At 41.3% G+C, this 22,489-nt stretch overlaps 1 protein-coding gene across 1 annotated transcript in view; it reads right to left on the reverse strand.

Moving 5' to 3' along the window:
- Window positions 1-22,489, reverse strand: part of FILIP1 (filamin A interacting protein 1) — a 185,189-nt gene that overhangs the window by 92,192 nt on the left and 70,508 nt on the right. Inside the window, exon 2 of the mRNA XM_060115132.1 lies at window positions 1,657-1,938. Within this exon, the coding sequence (XP_059971115.1) occupies window positions 1,657-1,932 (276 nt within the window). The 5' untranslated portion in view covers window positions 1,933-1,938. The remainder of the gene's footprint in view (window positions 1-1,656; window positions 1,939-22,489) is intronic.

Raw genomic sequence — 22,489 nt, forward strand, 5'->3', positions numbered from 1 at the left:
TTTCTTTGGCACCTTCTACTTAATTTCTTTAATGTCCTGGGTGTACGGGCTTGTATTTTGCATGCCTAGGCTCTGGAACCATATCTGGAAACACCATGAACATAAAAGCCATGTGAATCTTAAATATGGTCCACAATCTACCATGATATCACATCCTTCTACAGAAATTAGAGTCTAGAAGAGCCACAGGCTTCACACAAGCCACCATGCCTGGAGGAAAAAAGCTGATGACAGTGCTTTGTAAAGAGTTCTCAGGTCACTGTTGGACCTTCCACTCAGGTCAATAGCTGTAGGCTGGGAGCAGCTTAAAAAATCGGACTAATATACTCTGTCTCCTTAAACAATAAATGTTAATAGAACAATAACCACATTTCTGGCAGTGGTGAAGCTATTTTTAGTAATGGTGGTGCTCTGGAAATTTTCATCTTTTGCTGTGAAATGCAAAGGTGATTTTTCTCAGCCTATAAATGGTAAGCTCAATCGCACTTGTTTGTTTTTCATTTGAGTTTTGCATTTTTTTCTATTTCTCTTTACCCCAGGGGTTTCCTTATCTGTAGGCACTCACAGGTTAGAACAGGAACAGATCAGATCCCCCTAGTTTAGGGTAGGTTGTAAGTAATATGTCTGATGCTAACAGCACCAAACAAAGGCTTCATCTCATTCAATTTTTAGTATTCCCCTAGAGGCTTATGCAAGTTAAGAACCTAACAAAAACAAAAAGGAAAACAGCAACCTCACTCTTAAATCATCCTCTCCTCAAAAAAAAAAAAAAAAGTTATTGTTTCCCCACTTAGAGAAATATAATTGTCCAAGGCTCAGAAACTCAGAAGAATCCCAGCTCCCTCTTGGATCCTTAAAAACATTCTCTTAGTTGGGGAACTGGTAGCCACAGAAGGTTGGTGGGGATGGACAGTGGAAAGTGCCCTGGACCAAGAATCAGGAGGCCTAAGATGAGATCTGGACAAACCATTAACCCTTCTGGGCCTGTCTGCTCATTATAAATTATAGATAATGATACCACATTATTATTGAGATCGAATGAGATAATAGACTTGAAAATGCTTTGTGAAAGTACCAAGTTTTCACAATACAATGCTCTGCTGATTTGAGTGCATATCAACTCCTATGACCTTGTAAAATATTAAAGCTGAAAGTCACAAAAAAGAGAGAAAAGAGTAAGACTGGTCTAAACAAAGTTTCCTTCTCTTTCTCTCTGTCTCTCTGTCTTTCCCTCTACCTCTTTATCTCTCTTTTACTCTACCTTCTGGAAAAAAGCAAAAGTAGCAATTGATCTTAACTCTGCCTTCTAATAATCATGACTTTTTCACAGTTTGCAACCACAGTCAAGGGCTAAATTAGATATTCTCATTGATTACCTACTACTAAGTGTTAAATTATTATCAAAATTATGTCATGAAGAAATTTTCTGCTCCTAGAGAAGCTTGATGTTAGAATCAGCATCTATTCATTTATTCGTTCGTTCAACAAAAACGTATTCAGTGCAAACTTGTGCCAGGCACTAGGGATACAGGAATGAATAAGGAAACTAGTCCTTTTCCCCATGAAGTTCACAGTCCAGTGAGGTAGACAGGCTCATAATCTCTTATTTTATACCTTCAGACTAGAGACACAATAACTGAAAAAACTGGACTCTACCTGCAGCTCCCCTTCCATTATGCTCAGTAGCTGGATGAGGTCTTCTTTGGATAACTCCAAGGATTTCTTATTCTTTCGTTCACTTTCTCCAGATGGTTTTAGGTGTCGTTTGACAGTTCCTGAGGCCGTGACATCTTCCTCCTTTCTATTTGATTTGTTCTTCTTTTTTGTATCTTCCGAGAGACTTTTATCATCAGCATTGCTGATGATGGAGGACTTGGGGCAGGAGACATGCCCGTTGGATGAACTTTCACCGCCCTGGTTTCGGGATCTCATTCCCACCTACAACACATGAAAAAAGATAAGCCGTTTTTACCACCACTGAAATTATTTTTGTCTAACTACTTAGAAACGAATAGCAGCTTTACAACGTCACCAAGAAAGAAAAACCAAAAGATCAGTCCCAAGTTAGCTTCCTTATAGCTTTAATGAACGTGTCGTTAAAAACTTCAGGAAAATACTTCGACCATCTTCAGGAAAAAATGAAAATGTGATTCTAACCTCACAAACATCTCAAGCCAAGTAATCAAGGTCAACATCAGCAAGGCTAAGTCACGCTGATAGCACTGCTGATTCTATCAAGTATCTTTGATAGAATGTGATAAGAATGGCACTTTACCTCTGGTGATCTTCCTTCTCCAAAACATGACCCAAGTCTAATAATGAGAGAAACATCAAGCTGATCCCAACTGAGAGACACTCTACAGAATGCCTGACCAGTAATTTTTAAAACTATCAAGGTCATCAGAAACAAGGAAAATTTGAATAACTGTCACAGCCAAGAGAAGGTTAAGAACACATGAGAACTAAACATAATGTGGCATCCTGGATGGGATCCTGAAACAGAAGAAAGACATTAGGGAAAAATTGAGGAACTATGAATAAAACATGGACTTTAGTCAATAATAATGTGTCAGTATTGGTTTATTAATTGTAACAAATGTACCACACTAACGTAAGGCGTTAATTATAGAGGAAACGGGGGTGGGGTGTATGGGAACCCCCAGTATTATCTTTGCAATAATTCTGTGAATCTGAAGCTTTTGTAAAATAAAAAGGTTATTTTTTTTTAATGATTCTAAATTGTTTATCAGAAAATGCAAACCTCAAACCCTGCCAGGAATAAGTTGGAAGTCACAATGTGCAGAAAAATCCACATAGAGTGAGGGTTGGCGGGGCTTGAAGTGGAGAGAGAAAAAGGGAATAGCCAAGGGAAGGGGGGCTAGTTTTTAGTGATATGGAATTCTATTTTTCCATAACCTCTTTTTCAAAAGCAGGGTGGTTTTTTTTGTTTTTTTTTTTTTTTTTAATGTCAGTCATTTACAGTAATAAGAGCAAGAGTACAAAGAATTGGGAGAAAACAGATCAATTTCAAAATCAAAAATTTTTTTAATATTTTGAGGTAAAATAAAGAAAAAAGACAAAACAGCAGTTAATCTGTCCCATGGGGAGCACATTTGAGTCATTCCATTTTGAACTCTTTGCAGAGTCTGTGTCAATCTCTGAGCAAAAGAACTTGACTAACAGGTATGATACAAACAAACACACTGAGCTCAAAGGCTAAGCATCCAACAGGGAAGATAGCTCTAATATCCTGGGGGCGGTACCACAAAATTTGTCTAAACCCTTAAATAGAGTAGCTTAGTGCATGGGCTTATTTAAAACTCACAGTATAAATAGCCCTTCCCTTGTACAGCTAAGCAGCAAGATTTTCATTACTCATTCCAGAGAAAATACAGAGACTTGTTTTCTGAAAGTAAGTTTCCTTTATGAACCCAACCATAGTTAAGAAACCAAGGAAAGCTTTTCAAAACACTAGGTTTATAATAGAAAAATAAATACAGTGTGATGTTTCCTTTTAGATAGTGAATATTCAATTCTTCTAACAAATCTTGCAATCTACATCGATGCTCCTTTTCTGAACTGAACCCTTACAACCAGATGGACACTTTTGTGTGTGTGTGTGTGAACTGTCTATAGCACCCTAATTTTGAACACTATAAACTGAAAATGTGGTCCTTAATAACTAGCGCCGTGTTTTCTGGTTTACTCAGTGATTAGTTCCTGAAATTTTAGAGCATTTTTGTGCTTTGCTGGTGAACAAAGAATAAATGTTTCTTTGTAATGGAAGCCAGAGCACTTTAGAGCAGACCCTACTGTATTTTCTCACAGCTTGTTTGTGGCAGAGTGGGCTGACTTAAATCCCAAGCCAAAAAAAAAGGACGAGACGAATAGAAGGTTTTGAATGTCAGCACAATACACCACCCCGAATATGTCTCTTTAGCATATTGATTACTTTAAGCTCATTATTTTTAAGAAACAGCAGACAAATGTGAAGCTCTGAAACCTGGGTAGGAATTACCCTTTTTAAAGACATATTTACATTTATAAGGGAAATCTCTGTAAGGGTGTCTCCCTCACTGTACCAGGAAGAGAAGGATGACTCTAAAATCTCTAGAAACTCTTATCAATGCAGAAGGCAATGACTTAAATCTGCATTTACTATGCTTTCCTTGTTTACTGTGGTTTCCTCATAACCTCTCATAAGTGGCTCCCCAACTCCCGACATCTTTCTTTTGTCTTTAGCTGAAGCTGGTATTTAAGGTGATGGCTTGGGCCATTTCAGAGAGTTACGTGGTTTTCCTGGGTCTCTCCCATGTATACCAGAGGTATACATGTTATTAAACTTCTGTTTGTTTTCTCCTACTAATCTGTATTTTTATTACAGGGTTATGTCAGCCAAGAATCTTAGAAGGGTAAAGGGAAAATTATTTTTCTTCCCTCCACAGTTTCAAATTTAACTCTTGACCTGTTACACATCATAACTAAGACACATGGGCTTCCCAAATTGAATTGTGACTCCCTATGACTCCATTCCACATGTGAATTTCTTTGATCTGAAATAATTTTCTCTGTTAGATCTTAAGGCTCTTTGGGATGGTACATCAAATATTGATTTAACAACTTCAATTTAGATCATGCGTTAATGGAAGTTCCAGGCAATATTTCCCAAGGCACGGGAAGTAAGATGGTAATGTCTTAAAGTTAATCATATGCAACATTTGTGTTTGACTCTAGCATGTGCTTGTGTCTTTTTTCCCCTGGATTTCCTGTATCTTTTATAGGATCTATAGCATTAGGATATCTGTAAAATAGGACAAATGCATATCTATATATATATTACATGCACTTAATTATATTTGCAAACACACAGAAAGTGGCATTTACCTAGTACCAACTCTATATTTAGTTGTTTCTAAAAATTTCAGTCTAATATTGAAACGAAGCAAATCCTGTGGGGCCCTCCCGGGTGCAAAAGTCCATCCATGTTCCCCATTTTTTGTTTGTAGAAAAATGTGTTAGTCTCCTAGGCCTTCCCTGAGTTACAAAAAGCAGACTCAAGCAGTTACCAATTAGGAAAGTGAGGGATTGAAGAAGCAAAGGAAAAGCAGTCAAGCAAGAAAAGTAATAATAGCTTAAACAATAGTCCAGCAATAAAGCAGAGCCCCAGTTCCTCCTCAGGGGATATACATAACATATCTTTGAGTTGTTCTGCAGAAACGAAGACCCACCCCCTCAACCCGCAGGTGGAGGGTCACCAGACTACATGCTGATCACCAGATTACATGCTGGTCACCAGACTACATGCTGACCACAAGCAGGTAGACCCCAGACTGGTTGGAACTAGAAGGTTGATGTTGAAGATTCCTGAAACATCATCCCATTACCTCACCACCAACCAACTGGAGGAAAGTCATGCACCCTACAATCCTCACCCCAAACGTTGCCTTAAGAAAACCTTCCTTGAAAGCCATCAGGGAGTTTGGGTCCTTTGAGCATAAGCCACCCATTCTCCTTGTTGAGTCCTGCAATAAACGCTGCACTTTCCTTCATCACAACCCAGTGTCAGTAGATTGGCTTTGTTGTGCCACAGGCGAGTGGCCACAAGTTCAGTGCAGTAATGATATTAATATTTTTAAATAAAATTTTTGTAGTATTACTAGCTTTCACAGAATTATATTAATTAATGAAGATTAATTATAGATTTAATTAATTATTGGCAGGATTAATTACTTTTACAGAAAAAACACATATTTTAGAATTATCTAATTGTTTTATATCACCAATCACATCAAAAGCTTGAGTTTCCTATTCTCTTCCACATGAAATCACTTTAGCTGATGGAAAATCTCATGTGCTGGACCTGTGATTTTTTTTTTTTTTTTTTTTCCGTATGCGGGCCTCTCACTGTTATGGCCTCTCCCGTTGCGGAGCACAGGCTCCGGATGCGCAGGCTCAGCGGCCATGGCTCACGGGACCAGCTGCTCCACGGCATGAGGGATCTTCCCGGACCGGGGCACGAACCCGTGTGCCCTGCATCGGCAGGCCGACTCTCAACCACTGTGCCACCAGGGAAGCCCTGTGATGTTAATTCTGTCTTAGCAAGTATTTTTTCTCTGTGACTCTGAAATTTCACATTAATTGCTTTTGCTTTGACACGTGCACAAAAATTTTAGTCCTTTCCTAGTGATCCACATAGCGTCTTCTATCTTTACCTCCACAACAAAGTCAGCCGTCAGCACCTGTTCTATCTTAGGATTGCAAAAGTACTCAGAGATAGCAAACCAGTTAAGAAATGTTTTAGAAAGGAATTGGACAACATGTAAGAAGGAGAAAAACATAATTTCTCAATAGTGTAACCAAGCCTGCCCTCAATAATATCCACTTTAAACCACTTTATTCTACTTAGTAGGAGATAGAGTCCAGACAAGAACAGACTTTCATGTATCACATTTAGTGACATTCATACTCTTCTGTATTCTAATAGCTCTCACTGTTTCTTAAGTGCTACACAGTGTGGTAAGCATTTTACATACAACATCTCAATTAAATTAATATTCACATCAACCCTAGTGGGTGCTATTATTCTCAGTTTTACAGATGAGGCCACTGAGGTTTAAAGAGATTAAATATCTTTTTCTGGATCACACAGCTACTCCTAGGGAATAGAAGAACTAGGATTTGAACCCAGGTGTGACCCTAAATACTTACTCTCTATATGGCTTTTTTCTAAGTTCTTAAACACATGCAAATTGGAAGTGAAGGGGCCACCCTGGAAAGCAGATGACCCAGACAGTTTTACAACTGTTTTCTAAATTCATGTTTTTTCACTTCATATGACAGAGTTGGAGAAATTCATTCATCTGTCTTCTTCCATAGGCACTCTTGCAAAACTCACACAGCAACTGAAATTAGGTTGCTAAGCAAAAATACTCTTCCCAAAATAATTAACCTGCTGCAGACCTTGTAAAATGATGACTCATTTAAAAATCTTTCTGAGAAGCAACAGGGCTAATTACTAAGGATACAGGGTATGAAAACAGGATGTAGTCTGAACAGGGACCATTACAGACGTAATGTGTTAAAAGTCCCAGAGTTGAACAATAGTAAATAAACATTTAGTCAGAGTTGGCCAAATTCTGTCCATTGTGCTCACAGGAGTAGCAGGCAGATAACAGAAAGGCATCTGGCACTCTGTAGGCTTCTTAGTAGTTAGTGGGGGGTGGGGGCAGAATACATGACCCCAAATATGCCACTTTGGCATGTGGGTCGTTTTGAGCTAAAGGCAGTCAAACCCAGCAGACTCAGGTAAAGCTCTTTTCCTCCCCATCAACTGCCTAAATTTACATTGGAAAGAGGGCCTATACCAGGAAGAGAGATACGTTTTACCTAAGAAACGTAATCTGTAATAGGGCAACATTTGTTTTTCAAACATTTCCTCTGCCTTCCTGTGAACGGCCTTCCTCCCCCTTGTATCCCTAGACCCATATCCCTTTCCTTAGCTCAAGGTTTTATATAAGCTTCAATTACCTGGCTGCCATTCAGGTCTCAGATTTTCATGGGACTCCTGTATGTATAAAATTAAATGTTTTTCTCCTATTAATCTGCCTTATATAAATTTCATTATTAAACCAGCCAAAGAAGGTTGGGACATGTAAATAACAAATTTTCTGAATGAAGCCAAGAATGCTTTTGCTTCGTCCCAATGCATAACCTTTGAAGAAAGTGCTCCTCAAGAAAATGGGGTAAAGAAATTGAAGATTCACACCTTCAGATTTAGAACTGTTTTGTTTTGTTTTGTTTTTGAATCAATGTTATTTGGGGCACAGATTCTTCTATTTAATAAGTAAATCATCCTAACATAGTTCATGAAATACATTTACTTTTCCTTGCATAGTAATTAGTCAGCAACACTTTGCATGGAATTTTCTGACTACGGTGTGAAGAAAAGAAAGACCAAATTTTATTCCAAACCTCCCTCTTTTAGGTCTATGGTCATCTCTCTTCTTCCTTTTCCTCCCCATATGTTGGGCAATAAACAGTGTACTGTCAGATGAACAATATCCTAGGAATCAGAAAATATTTATAACAATTTTGAGTAATTTATACTGAACTAACAAGTATTTCTAGAGTCTTTGAACAAGTAAAAAGGACAAAAAAAAAAAGTCCTCAGCAATTAAACACCCGTTCCAGCTGCCATCTTTGTTAGTTCCTGCAAATCTTGACCTTGATTTTTCCGTAGCAGTCTCACCCTTGCTCTTGCCTCCTTTCAGATTTGTCTTTCCATGTTATGATTCAATGCTGGTCACAAAACTCTCCATCCCTACCACCCACAAAAACTTCTTTTCTGCATAAATTAGGTTTTGGCATTTTTCCTATGCTTCTCAAGCATCCATCCACCTCCTGGTTTGTTTCTGGTTTTATTTTATTTATATTCTTTTTCAAGAACTTACCCAATGCACAGGTTGAGATACCACAATAATTTTATTTATATAGTTTCCATTTTTAATTACTTTATAGAATTATAACTATATTGCATAGCAAAAAGGAAAGCATAAAATTACAGAAAGCCTACTTTTTCCAGTGTGGCCTGGCAAAAAGCCTGCTGCAAGTGGGGCTTCCAGAACATGAGCATGGAACTGTACTGATTCTTTCTTTTATACATAAATGACAATACCCACAGCACCCAAAACCAGAGGCAAAAGAAAACATCTGTTATGTGAATTTTAAGATGCAAAAGACCCATCAAATCAACTAGTATATTCCCTATCGGTGCCAGATTATTTCCTCTGCTTATCTTATTTACTTGGTTAAGTCTAGTTATAAATATCCCAACTCATGAAATGTTCAAACATTTTTCAGGAGATTATCGCTCATTCGTACCGCACATACTGTTAATAAATGTTCCTAGGTTTGCCCTTAAATTTTCTTTACAATTTTCTTTCATTTTCATAATCCTATTTATGCAGCAAGCCATGTTAAATGATTTTTCACTTCTCATTATCTACACTCATAAAATCCTCAAAATAACTAAGGTTTTTGTTTATGTGAAACCTTTTCATTCTACTAGGACAAATCTACCCAGACCAACTGAATATTCTTCTAAATGATTTCACAAAATGTTAGAATTCAAGAAAGGGGATTCTGTTGGAGTCACTGCAGTGATGTTGTAACCAAAAGTTTAAGGAAAATATGACAACTGTGGCAAAATAGAAAAATATTATTCTACTCTAGCCTAAAACCATGGTGAAATATGTTATGGAGCTCTGCTTAATATTTTTCAAGGAAGATAACAGCAGACCTGGAAAAGGTTTCCAGAAAAAAAAAAAAAAAAAAAAAAAACAAGAGAATAGATCAGGGAACTGCCATGAAATAAGAAAAAAAAATTTTAATTGTATATTGAGTCTGAATGAATGTACAATTGGAGGGTTTTAAATCTTTGAATATAAAATAGGGTGGCCTCTCTTTTTGTTTTATCTGACAAAGAAAACATCTCTGGAAAATTACCAGACTCCTGGTTAGCCAGAACTAGAATTCCTTCCTGTATTTCATCACTTCTGAAAAGGCCCAGCCCCACAATTGACAAGAATCAGTCATTTCCTTTCACTCACAAAAGAGCCTTATCTATAGCTACAGAGAAAAATATCTTAGGCTTTCTCTCAGCAGTCTACATGTGATGAATTATTCTTAAATATTATTATACTTCTATTCACAATAATAGTAGTTGACCTTTACTGAGGAGCTTATGCTCTGAGCATTGGGTTAAGTATCTGACATAGATAGTATCATCTCATGAAATCCTGATAGCAATGCATAAAGCAGGTGCTATAATTACTTCTTTTAAAAAGATAAGGAAAGTGAGGCTTAGAGAGATTTAGACATTTGCCCAAAATAGAATGGCCAGTACCTGGGAAAGGCTGAACCAGAACACAGGCTTGTTTGGATTCTCCAGGTACAAGGAGGAAGCTGAATGGCAGTTTTTACCTCTATATCAGGACCACAGCAACACAAATGAACTCGCAGCCATTCTTTCCTGGGGCTGAAATAAGTTTACTCACAGGGTATAGCATTCACTAAATAGTCTCAAGCAACAAGAGTTGACATAGAATCCCACTACTGCAGCAGATTTTTTCCCTCTAATTTCTACTTGTGTAATAGCTTGTTCTTCTAAGACCACCTTCTCTTCCCCTGCTCCCCCGACACTGTCTTCTTACTTCTCAGTGCTTGAGGTTCTCAAAGGAGCTGAAGAGTAACTTTGCCCTTGCAGTGTTTTGACTTCTGAGTCTTTGAATTTAAAAAGTCACTAAGACTCAAGAAATACAATAATTGCTATAGAACTGGATATGGATGAACTGATTCTTTTAATTAGGCAAATTAAGAAAAATTCTAGTTTGCACAGTAGCTGATTATTCTAGTAAGCCAACTGTGCAAAATTTCCTGTTAGAAAAAAATGTTTGTCTTTCTGCAGAAAATATTCTCAAATAATTGAATTGCATTTTTCAAGAAATGAGAGGCAAATCACAATGGCTGGATGTTAACAAGATGGGTTAGCCTTCCTGCGGAGAAAGACATGCAGGGGTTTGGGTGATATCACAGCTTCATGCTGACAAGGGAGAAGATGGGATACTGCACAGATCACCCCATCCGTGTGCTGACGATGACTTCATGAGTTCTAATTGCCAACATTTATGTCAACTGTATGTAGGTGTCCTTTAAATGCCTTTTATTTTAAATTTCTCAACTTCTTTTTTTAACATTTTTATTGGCATATAATTGCTTTACAATGGTGTGTTAGTTTCTGCCGTATAACAAAATGAATCAGCTATAGGTATACATATATCCCCATATCCCCTCCCTCTTGCATCTCCCTCCCACCCTCCCTATCTCACCCCTCTAGGTGGTCACAAAGCACCGAGCTGATCTCCTTGTGCTATGCAGCTGCTTCCCACTAGCTATCTATTTTACATTTGGTACTGTATATATGTCCATGCCACTCTCTCACTTCGTCCCAGCTTATACTTCCCCCTCCCTGTGTCCTCAAGTCCATTCTCTACATCAGTGTCTTTATTCCTATCCTGCCCCTAGTTTCATTAGAACCTTTTTTTTTTAGATTCCGTATATATGTGTTAGCATACGGTATTTATTTTTCTCTTTCTGACTTACTTCACTCTGTATGACAGACTCTAGGTCCATCCACCTCACTACAAATAGTTCAATTTTGTTTCTTTTTATGGCTGAGTAATATTCCACTGTATATATGTGCCACATCTTCTTTATCCATTCATCTGTCGATGGACACTTAGGTTGCTTCCATGGTCTGGCTACTGTAAATAGTGCTGCAATGAACAGCAACCTAAAATCAGCTGTAATGTAGGAAGTCATGGGCTGTGTCTGTTTCGAACTCCTTCTGACTTTGGTCTTTTCTGAGCATCCTTGTCTTGGGATAGATCAGAGTATAGGGGGCCTAAACTGAAAACAAACACAGCTACTTTATAAACCAAGCCAGGAGAAAAGTAAAAATTATTCCTATTGGAACACATTCTATGAATGCTACTGAAGCCATATGATTGTCAAAGGTGTTTGATGTTTAAAGACTCTCTTCACTTTGATGCTGTGTGAAGAGGCTGTGAATTCTATGGCCATTAACCAAATTTCATAAACCCAGTTGCTATTTGAGTGCAAAGGCTGGAAAGAACCGTCAAGAGGAGAATTTTGTGATTAGCTAATTAAGGTGCCTTAGGAATTGACTCTATCTAAAATGCCATGCTATCCCAGTGCAGAAGTTTCAGGCTCATTTTGTGGGCAGGAAGTATGTAAGAAAATGAATCACCACCTTTTGGAATAATTTTTTCAAACACGTAATGGCCCCTAGCCCCCTCTCTTCTCCACCCTCCAGCCACCCTACCTCAGCGTACCACCCAACTCCACGGTGGACCTAAAGGTGTCCCAAGACCTCATGTATCAACAGCCTCAGCATTTGTTTTTCTAACATGCTGAACCCTCCCCGAGATGTTTGCCATTAACCCCAAGGAATCAAGAGATCCACGTCCCCACCGTTAACCCCACACTTACTTATTCTGTAATCCTGGACAAGTTCCTTAAGCTCTCCAACCTGTACTTTTTTCATCTTTAAACTGAGGATAATAATGTCTGCTCCACCCACCATGCGTATGTGAAATCATAACGCCTGTTCTACTCTCCGTATGTGTGTGAAAGTATCTACTAGCAGCGGTAAGGCAGGAAGCATTAATCTGTAGCATATTAACTGCCAGGGTCATCAAACATCTCTCAGCACCTCCACGTAGGTACCACCAGTGACAAAGACACTTTACTTTCAGCTGTGATCATCTAGCACAGAGGTTAGCAAACTTCTGTAAAGGGGTAAACATTAAATATTTGGGGCTTTGCAGGCTGTGTGGTCTCTGTTCCATTTACTCAACTCTGCTATTGCAACATGAAAGTGGCCACAGACAATTAATTCATAAGTGGGTGGGTGTGGCCAGATTTGACCCCTAGTCCTTAGTTTGCCAGCCCTGAATTAGACTGCGTGACAAATATGATTGATGGATGCATTTAAACTGGGAGAAAGGGAGCTGGTTTCTGCCACTCCCCACCCCCTCCCCCAGTGTACAGTCATCAGGAAAATGCCTGAAAATAAGAGAGAAGAAAAAAATTAGGGAGAAAAAGAATGCAGTAACTGTGCCATCTGCCTACCCATCCTCTTCTTCTCTTGCAGGTAAGTTGAGGAAGGACAATCTTACTTGGCTCTTTCCTTTCCTTCACAAAGTCTGAGGAATCTAAAATGGAAGAGCTTGACAGGCTAAAATTTGAGAGTAGTCATGCCCGGGATATGCAGACAGAAAGTAGAGACTTAGCAGCATGTGTCGGTACAACGTGGGTGATGGAGACACGCCCACTAAGTATGTGGAGGAGATAGAGGAGTGGCCGCGGGCCAGCAAGGGTGGAAGGGAGCTGAGAAGGACGGTCGGCATGCTCATGGCAGAGTCACAGGGCAGAGGGCTTCACAGCAGACCACCCAAACGGGATGAGACGGAAGGCGCAGCTACTCTCAGGGAATCTGCAGCATCTGAGAGTCGTGGAGAGACACTGAACAGCCCAGAAAGAGCCTCAGCCACTACTTTCACCAGGAGCCAGGCTGGGAGAATACAGGTAACCTGCTTCGTAGGAGTGTGACCTGTGCAGTTGCACCAGCCCTGCACTGTTTAATGTTCTGCTATTGCTGTCTTAAAAATTCTTAATTTTTTTAAACTAGAGTCCCCCAAGTTCCCATTATGCACTGGGCCCCTAAATTATGTGGCCAGTCCCGACAGCCTCAGGGCACTCCCTCTGAGCCAGGTGTGCATGCTAGCAGACTACACCACGCCCTCACAACACCCCCGGAGGAAGCACAGTGTCTGCGTGGTACCAAATACAGGGGAGGAGAGCTCAACAGGAGGGAAAGGAAAGACCAAAATGGAACTCTGATTTGTTCTAGGATTGAGCTATGCATATTGAATTTAACCAAAAAAAAAAAAAAAAAAAAAACCACCAGATAAAATTGAATTTACCAGGAAATAGCCAGGTTAAGGTCTCTGCTTCAGGTGGGGATTGGAGGCACGGAGAATGGGAGAGGCAACCAAAGAGTAACGAAAGCTGAGTTCAGTCATAAAGAAAGTATTAGAATGACGTCCTTGAGGTTTATGGGGCGTCTTAACTGTGAAATATAACATTGGTTACAGCTTTGTAAACCTTAAGGTACTACAGGACTTTCAGGCAATATATGTAAAGGAGTCTTCCTTTAAATCACATCGCTATTGCTCTCGCCCTGGCTTTGAAAAAGAAAAGCAAGGAATGAGACTCACAAACAGGGCCGGAGGAAGCCAGAGCTGGGGGCCTTCCAACAGTGAAGTGACTGCACGGCACCTGGGACAGGAGGCTGATGCAGAGAGGGGGTGACACAGGGCGCTTTGCCCGGAGGCCACCACTGGGTGGGCTTTCTCTGCCCCCCTCCTCTCCCTCTCTAGGCACCTCTCTTGTTTTCCCATCTGGGTTCCCCACTACGCCTTTCATTGAAATTATAAAAATGAGATCCCGGTGATCTCATTCTGCTCCACAGTGGGTCTTCCCGGCCCAGACTTGCATGAGGTGTTCCCCAAACCCAAACCTGACCCATCTACTAAACTCTAAGTCTTCTGGGTTCTAAGGATGGAGTTAAGAAATCACCTGGCTAGATTTAAATCACATCATAGCATCACTACCCTTACTCTGTATTCCTCAGTCTTAAACCTAGATTGAAATGAAAAGGGAAGTAGTCATTTTAAAAAGGCTCGATTGAAGGTAGGGTGAGGGCAGTTTTTCTTTAAATCATACCACTGGGCGATTCTATGTAAAAGAAGTCATGGCAGGGCTTCCTTGGTGGCGCAGTGGTTGAGAGTCCGCCTGCCAATGCAGGGGACGCGGGTTCGTGCCCCGGTCCGGGAGGATCCCACGTGCTGCAGACAGGCTAGGCCCGTGAGCCATGGCCGCTGAGCCTGCGCACTCGGAGCCTGTGCTCTGCAACGGGAGAGGCCACAACAGTGAGAGGCCCGCGTACCGCAAAAAAAAAAAAAAAAAAAAAAAAAAAAAGAAGTCATGGCAGGGGGACGGTGAGAAGCACTCTAGGAACATATTTTTTTCTTCTCTTCTCTCTCGACACATGCAATCCCCAGATCCCCTTTTCTCTACTACCACGTGCCAGCGTCCTCTTTGGTGTCACATACATTCTTTGGAGAGCCAAGCTGGACCCAGAGTTCACACGGTAGACAGGTCTTGGCTCCTAAAATCTGGTGCTGACGGTGTGGGACCAGGAAGCTCAGGGTTACAGCAACGGCCAGGGCCCCGGGAACAACACTGCCAGCAGAGCAGCTCCCTCTGCAAGCCTAGGCCAGCGGATCTCACACTTCAAAATCACCTGGAGAGTATGTTAACACGCACACTGCTGGTCCCCAGGTCCAGAGTTTCTAATTCTGTGGGTCTAGGATGGGGCCTGAGAGTTTGCATTTCTAACACGTTCCCAGGTGATGCTACTGCTGTTGGTCCCAGGACCACACATGGAGAACCAACACTCTAGGGTTGAGATAGGTCCGGACAGTTGCAAAGAGGCCTCAGGATATCTACCTATTTCAGCTAGAAACTCTCTGCTTTTCCCCTAACTAAACTAGAAAATAGTTGACTTGGCTGGAGAAAATGTTAATTGTAACTATTTACATGACTGATTACATGCCTGATTATCATTCATCCTCCAGCAGAGGCCCTGTTTGAGTGTTTAAACTTGTAGGCTACAGAGAGGTCAAAACCTCTTTGCAGATATGGGTGTGTGTGTTGAATAAGATAGTTTTTATCAGAAGACTCACAAATAATCTAGATTTTCAGATATTATTGAAAAAAATCAGAAGGTCTGGCACTACGGAGCCCATCTTCCCACATAGCTACGTTTAGCTGGGGTTGAGTGGTGGCCGACCCACTTGGATGGAGAATTTGCTCACTAGTTCACACCTGTCCTTACTACTCTCCATTACCTCTTGAACACTGAGACCCAAAAGTCAGTTGTCATATATTTATATGTACTCTGTTTTTCTTCTAGTAGAGAAAGTCTTCTCTTTACTTGAGAAAAGCAAAAGCTACACCGAGAAAGTTTCAGGTTTCAAGAAAAAAAAAAATCTAGTAATGACTACTCCTGTGGGTTTATATGCAAATACTCTGCCAGATTCATCTGTTTCCAGCCACCTGTCTTCTGAGTCCATTTGTGTTTGGGTCCAGTCTTGGACAAGCCTGGATGGCAGGCAGAAATGCGCGGGGAGGAATTAGAGGCAAGAAGCAGACTGGGCGGCAGGGTAATCAAAGAAACCATCTGGAAAGGAATTGTCCAAAAGGAAGAAGCTGCAGTCTGTCACAGGCTTGACCGAGGACAGCGTCACTTTGCCAAGGGAGAGAGAATGTTGAGAGAGCGGGAATACGCTCCCATGATGCCTCCACAGACACACGGCCAAAGCCGAGGCTGATGGGGGCTGCAATAAGGGCACACGTGGAAACAGAAATGTGTACCAGAAGAGGCTCTGTAAGGAGCTGGGGCCTTGCTTGGAGAACTGGCCATCCAGAAGGTGGGGGGAGGATCTGGGGAGCTTCTGCAGGGTCACTGCTGGAACCAGCAGAGGTGGCAGAGGCATCAATAGATCATCAAGCCAGCTGAGGGACAGGACAGTGGAGGGCCTGACAGACCGCCCTTGGGGACCACCTCTTAAATTAACCTGAGTGGAGAGGATGTTCTGCAATTGTTTAAGTAGAAACTAAGACAAGGAAATACCACGCTGATCTCGTACTATTAACTCCCTGGCTTTCTCAGCTTCAGAACTCTGAGTTATAGTTCATCCCACAGAGTTTTTTGTGCACCACTATACAAAATAACAAGCACACAAGAACCATGTTGGGTGCCAGGATACACACACACACACACACACACACACACAACATATTCCTTCCCTCAAGAATGTCATAGTCCAAGATAGTGGTCTGTAAGTTTTTTTAACAGTTCAATCCATTACTTAAAAATGTAATCACTTATCCCAACATTTGTATATTTACCTATAAATATAAGTGTTATGCTAATCTCCTAATGTATTAGGCTTATTATAAATTATATCCCCAAATAGAAAAAACCTAACTAAATAAATAATAACAAACATTATCAATAAATATATGAAGCTCATGCCCCAATGACTTCTCCTGTGATAATTGGTGTACAAAACAGACATTTAAACAGATTTAAAAAATAAAAGGAAGCTTGGGAAATGCTTTAATAGCAGTCTTGGATCTGAGGATTAACTGGACCTGATCCTGAATAACTCCTGAGTTCTTAAAGAAATTGGAAACATGCAAAGACAAATGGCTGTAGATTAGGACAGAGGGAAAAGCTCTGAGGACCAACCATTTCTCAGGTTGTGGTACTTCAGCTGGGCCCAGGGCATGAGTAAACTCTTTCTAGGGAGAGGAAAGCGTATAAACGAAAGTACATAGCTGTTCAGTGGCCTGATGTGGACTTAGGAGAACTTCAAAAGGGAGAACAAACGCAGCAAAATACTAATTATGTGTGTAACAAAACATAATGGATTAACTCAGGCAAGTTGCATCTGATAATGAGACTACAGTCTGTGTTGGCATGTTCAGCCTTCAGTTTGTCCCTCATATGGCACTGTTATTTTTTCCCATCAGAAAAAAAAAAAAAAGTGAACCTTGGTGGTCACCATGGTAACTAAATAGTGGGAGTGAGGGCACAGGAAGGTCAAGGAATGTTCTATCAAGAAAGTACAAAACACAGGTTATTTTTAAGTTTGGCTCTGTTCCTATAATTTTAATGTCTGAAAATTAAGATGTACATAAATAGTAATGTCTGTTTCTCAAGCAGCCATGAGAAAAAATACTTTCCCAGTAATTCAATACAACCTTCTTATTTTGTTGACGTTTCATTTTCATCAGCTGTCATTCAAGCCAACAAAAATGCCCAAAGTGAGTATTTTCCAAATTTGTAACGAGGGAGGGTGGAGGGTGTCCTGTACCCTCCTTCCCCTTGTTTTCTGTTCTCCTCTGTTCTTTGTACACTAGCATGACTCACCGTCCCCAGAACACAGATTGATAATTGCTTGTCTAAGAATGGTGATGTGTTTACTCGCAGTCACCCATATTCTCTCATCTAATGACACTTGTGGCCAAGGACACAGATTTGCCAGGCAGCTGACAAACCAGAGTGGGGAGGTGACGTAGCTTGTGAACCAAGGGTTTTCCCCCGCACAGGCCCAGCCAGCTGTCCCCGGCAGAGAAAAGCCTACATGACTGCACTCCAGGGCCAACTGAGTGGGCCTAAATGTTACTCTGGTACACACCTCTGCTCGAAGGAAATGCGCCCAAGAACTAATAGCAGGAGCAGCAGAAGAAATAGAAAACAGAAAAAAGTCAAAACCTCCGAACATAAGAAAAATACCTTTCGAAAAACTCTCACAATGCTTTGTGCAAAAGATAGTAACATAGGTGAATTGTGTGAAAATAGTTTCCTAAGGATTACAAATAGCTGGATTTTGCTTAAACCAGAGTCCTCACCAAGAACACAGACTTAGAGGTTTTCTATTTCTCTACAGATTTCATTTAGATTATAAACCAATCGTAACCTATATTGGGCAGGCCGTTTAGATTTTACCAAAACAGTCCCACTGTTTTCATGAAAGAGTTTTGTCACTTGTGTATTTATAAATATGCCACACTCTACATATGAATGCATCACTGAAAAGGAAATTTTAGAATTAACCTTTCTTTGTCACTTTAAAATGTATCACTCAAAACTAAATTTAAAGATAGAATTCGAACTTCCGGGTAAGATGGCGGAAGAGTAAGACGCGGAGATCACCTTCCTCCCCACGGATACACCAGAAATACAGCTACACGTGGAACAACTCCTACAGAACACCTACTGAACGCTGGCAGAAGAACCCAGACCCCCCAAAAGGCAAGAAACTCCCCACATACCTGGGTAGGACAAAGCGGAGAGATCCCCGCACAGAGGATCAGTGCCGAGCGGCACTCACCAGCCCGAGAGGCTTGTCTGCTCCCCCGCCGGGGCGCGCGGCGCTGGAAGCTGAGGCTCGGGCTTCGGTCAGAGCGCAGGGAGAGGACTGGGGCTGGCGGTGAGAACTCAGCCTGAAGGGGGCTAATGTGCCACAGCTAGCCGAGAGGGAGTCCGGGAAAACTCTGGAGCTGCCGAAGAGGCAAGAGACATTTTCTTCCCTCTTGGTTTCCTGGTGCGCGAGGAGAGGGGATTAAGAGCGCTGCTTAAAGGGGCTCCACAGACGGGCGCGAGTCGCGACTGAAAGCGCGGAGCCCAGTGACGGGCGTGGGACGCTGGGGCTGCTGCTGCCGCCGCTGGGAAGCCTGTGCGCGAGAGCAGGTCACTGTCCACACCGCCCTTCCGGGAGCCTGTGCAGCCCGCCACTGCCGGGGTCCCAGGATCCAGGGGCGGCTTTCCTGGGAGAACGCACGGCGCGCCTCGGGCTGGTGCAACGTCACGCCGACCTCTGCCGCTGCAGGCTCGCCCCGCACTCTGTGCCCCTCCCTCCCGCCCGGCCTGAGTGAGCCAGAGTCCCCGAAGAGGCTGCTCCTTTAACCCTGTCCTGTCTGAGCGAAGAACAGACGCCCTCCGGCGACCTACACGCAGAGGCGGGGCCAAATCCAAAGCTGAGACCCAGGAGCTGTGAGAACAAAGAAGAGAAAGGGAAACTTCTCCCAGCAGCCTCAGAAGAAGCACATTAAAGCTCCACAATCAACTTGATGTACCCTGCATCTGTGGAATACATGAATAGACAACAAAACATCCCAAATTGAGGAGCCAGGAGTCAGTGCTGCGCCTCTGAGGTGGGAGAGCGAACTTCAGGACACTGGTCCACAAGAGACCTCCCAGCTCCACATAATATCAAACGGCGAAAATCTTCCAGAGATCTCCATCTCAACAGCAGCACCCAGCTTCACTCAACGACCAGCAAGCTACAGTGCTGGACACCCTATGCCAAACAACGAGCAAGACAGGAACACAACGCCACCATTAGCAGAGAGGTGGCCTAAAATCATAAAAAGTCCGCAGACACCCCAAAACACACCAACAGACGTGGACCTGCCCACCAGAAAGACAAGATCCAGCCTCATCCACCAGAACACAGGCACTAGTCCCCTCCACCAGGAAGCCTACACAACCCACTAAACCAACCTTAGCCACTGGGGACAGACACCAAAAACAACGGGAACTACGAACCTGCAGCCTACAAAAAGGAGACCCCAAACACAGTAACATAAGCAAAATGAGAAGACAGAAAAACACACAGCAGGAGAAGGAGCAAGATAAAAACCCACCAGACCTAACAAATGAAGAGGTAATAGGCAGTCTACCTGAAAAAGAATTCAGAATAATGATGGTAAAGATGATCCAAGATTCTATTTCCCAGATCCAAAATCTTGGAAATAGAATAGACAAAATGCAAGAAACAGTTAACAAGGACCTAGAAGAACTAAAGATGAATCAAGCATCAATTAAAAACACAATACATGAAATAAAAAATACTCTAGATGGGATCAATAGCAGAATAACTGAGGCAGAAGAACGGATAAGTGAGGTGGAAGATAAAATAGTGGAAGTAACTGATGCAGAGCAAAATAAAGAAAAAAGAATGAAAAGAACAGAGGACAGTCTCAGAGACCTCTGGGACAACATTAAACGCACCAACATTCGAATTATAGGGGTTCCAGAAGAAAAAGAGAAAAAGAAAGGGACTGAGAAAATATTTGAAGAGATTATAGTTGAAAACTTCCCTAATATGGGAAAGGAAATAGTTAATCAAGTCCAGGAGGCACAGAGAGTCCCATACAGAATAAATCCAAGGACAAATACGCCGAGGCACATATTAATCAAACTGTCAAAAATTAAACACAAAGAAATCATATTAAAAGCAGCAAGGCAGGGCCTCCCTGGTGGGGCAGTGGTTGAGAGTCCGCCTGCCGATGCAGGGGATACGGGTTCGTGCCCCGGTCTGGGAGGATCCCATATGCCGCGGAGCGGCTGGGCCCGTGAGCCATGGCCACTGGGCCTGCGCGTCCGGAGCCTGTGCTCCGCAACGGGAGAGGCCACAACAGTGAGAGGCCCGCATACAGCAAAAAGAAAAAAAAAAAAAAAAAAAAAAAAGCAGCAAGGCAAAAACAACAAATAACACACAAGGGAATCCCCATCAGGATAACAGCTGATCTCTCAGCAGAAACTCTACAAGCCAGAAGGGAGTGGCAGGACATATTTAAAGTGATGAAGGAGAAAAACCTGCAACCAAGATTACTCTACCCAGCAAGGATCTCATTCAGATTTGATGGAGAAATTAAAACGTTTACAGACAAGCAAAAGCTGAGAGAGTTCAGCACCACCAAACCAGCTTTACAACAAATGCTAAAGGAACTTCTCTAGGCAAGAAACACAACAGAAGGAAAAGACCTACAATAACAAACCCAAAACAATTAAGAAAATGGGAATAGGAACATACATATCGATAATTACCTTAAATGTAAATGGACTAAATGCTCCCACCAAAAGACACAGATTGGCTTAATGGATACAAAAACAAGACCCATATATATGCTGTCTACAAGAGACCCACTTCAGAACTAGAGACACATACAGAGTGAAAGTAAGGGGATGGAAAAAGATATTCCATGCAAATGGAAACCAAAAGAAAGCTGGAGTAGCAATTCTCATATCAGACAAAATAGACTTTAAAATAAAGACTACTAGAAGAGACAAAGAAGGACACTACATAATGATCAAGGGATCGATCCAAGAAGAAGATATAACAATTGTAAATATTTATGCACCAAACATAGGAGCACCTCAATACATAAGGCAAATACTAACAGCCATAAAAGGAGAAATCGACAGTAACACACTCATAGTAGGGGACTTTAACACCCCACTTTCACCAATGGACAGATCATCCAAAATGAAAATAAATAAGGAAACACAAGCTTTAAATGATACATTAAACAAGATGGACTTAATTGATATTTATAGGACATTCCATCCAAAAACAACAGAATACACATTTTTCTCAAGTGCTCATGGAACATTCTCCAGGATAGACCATATCTTGGGTCACAAATCAAGCCTTGGTAAATTTAAGAAAATTGAAATTGTATCAAGTATCTTTTCCGACCACAATGCTATGAGACTAGATATCAATTACAGGAAAAGAGCTGTAAAAAATACAAACACATGGAGGCTAAACAATACACTACTTCATAACGAAGTGATCACTGAAGAAATCAGAGAGGAAATTTAAAAATACCTAGAAACAAATGACAATGGAGACACGACGACCCAAAACCTATGGGATGCAGCAAAAGCAGTTATAAGAGGGAAGTTTATAGCAATACAATCCCACCTTAAGAAACAGATAACATCTCGAATAAACAACCTAACCTTGCACCTGAAGCAATTAGAGAAAGAAGAACAAAAATATCCCAAAGTTAGCAGAAGGAAAGAAATCATAAAAATCAGATCAGAAATAAATGAAAAAGAAATGAAGGAAACGATAGCAAAGATCAATAAAACTAAAAGCTGGTTCTTTGAGAAGATAAACAAAATTGATAAACCATTAGCCAGACTCATCAAGAGAAAAAGGCAGAAGACTCAAATCAATAGAATTAGAAATGAAAAAGGAGAAGTAACAACTGACACTGCAGAAATACAAAAGATCATGAGAGATTACTATAAGCAACTCTATGCCAATAAAATAGACAACATGGAAGAAATGGACAAATTCTTAGAAATGCACAACCTGCCAAGACTGAATCAGGAAGAAATAGAAAATATGAACAGACCAATCACAAGCACTGAAATTGAAACTGTGATAAAAAAATCTTCCAACAAACAAAAGCCCAG

The sequence above is a fragment of the Mesoplodon densirostris genome, chromosome 12, assembly GCF_025265405.1.
Source record: "Mesoplodon densirostris isolate mMesDen1 chromosome 12, mMesDen1 primary haplotype, whole genome shotgun sequence".
Lineage (NCBI taxonomy): Eukaryota > Metazoa > Chordata > Mammalia > Artiodactyla > Ziphiidae > Mesoplodon > Mesoplodon densirostris.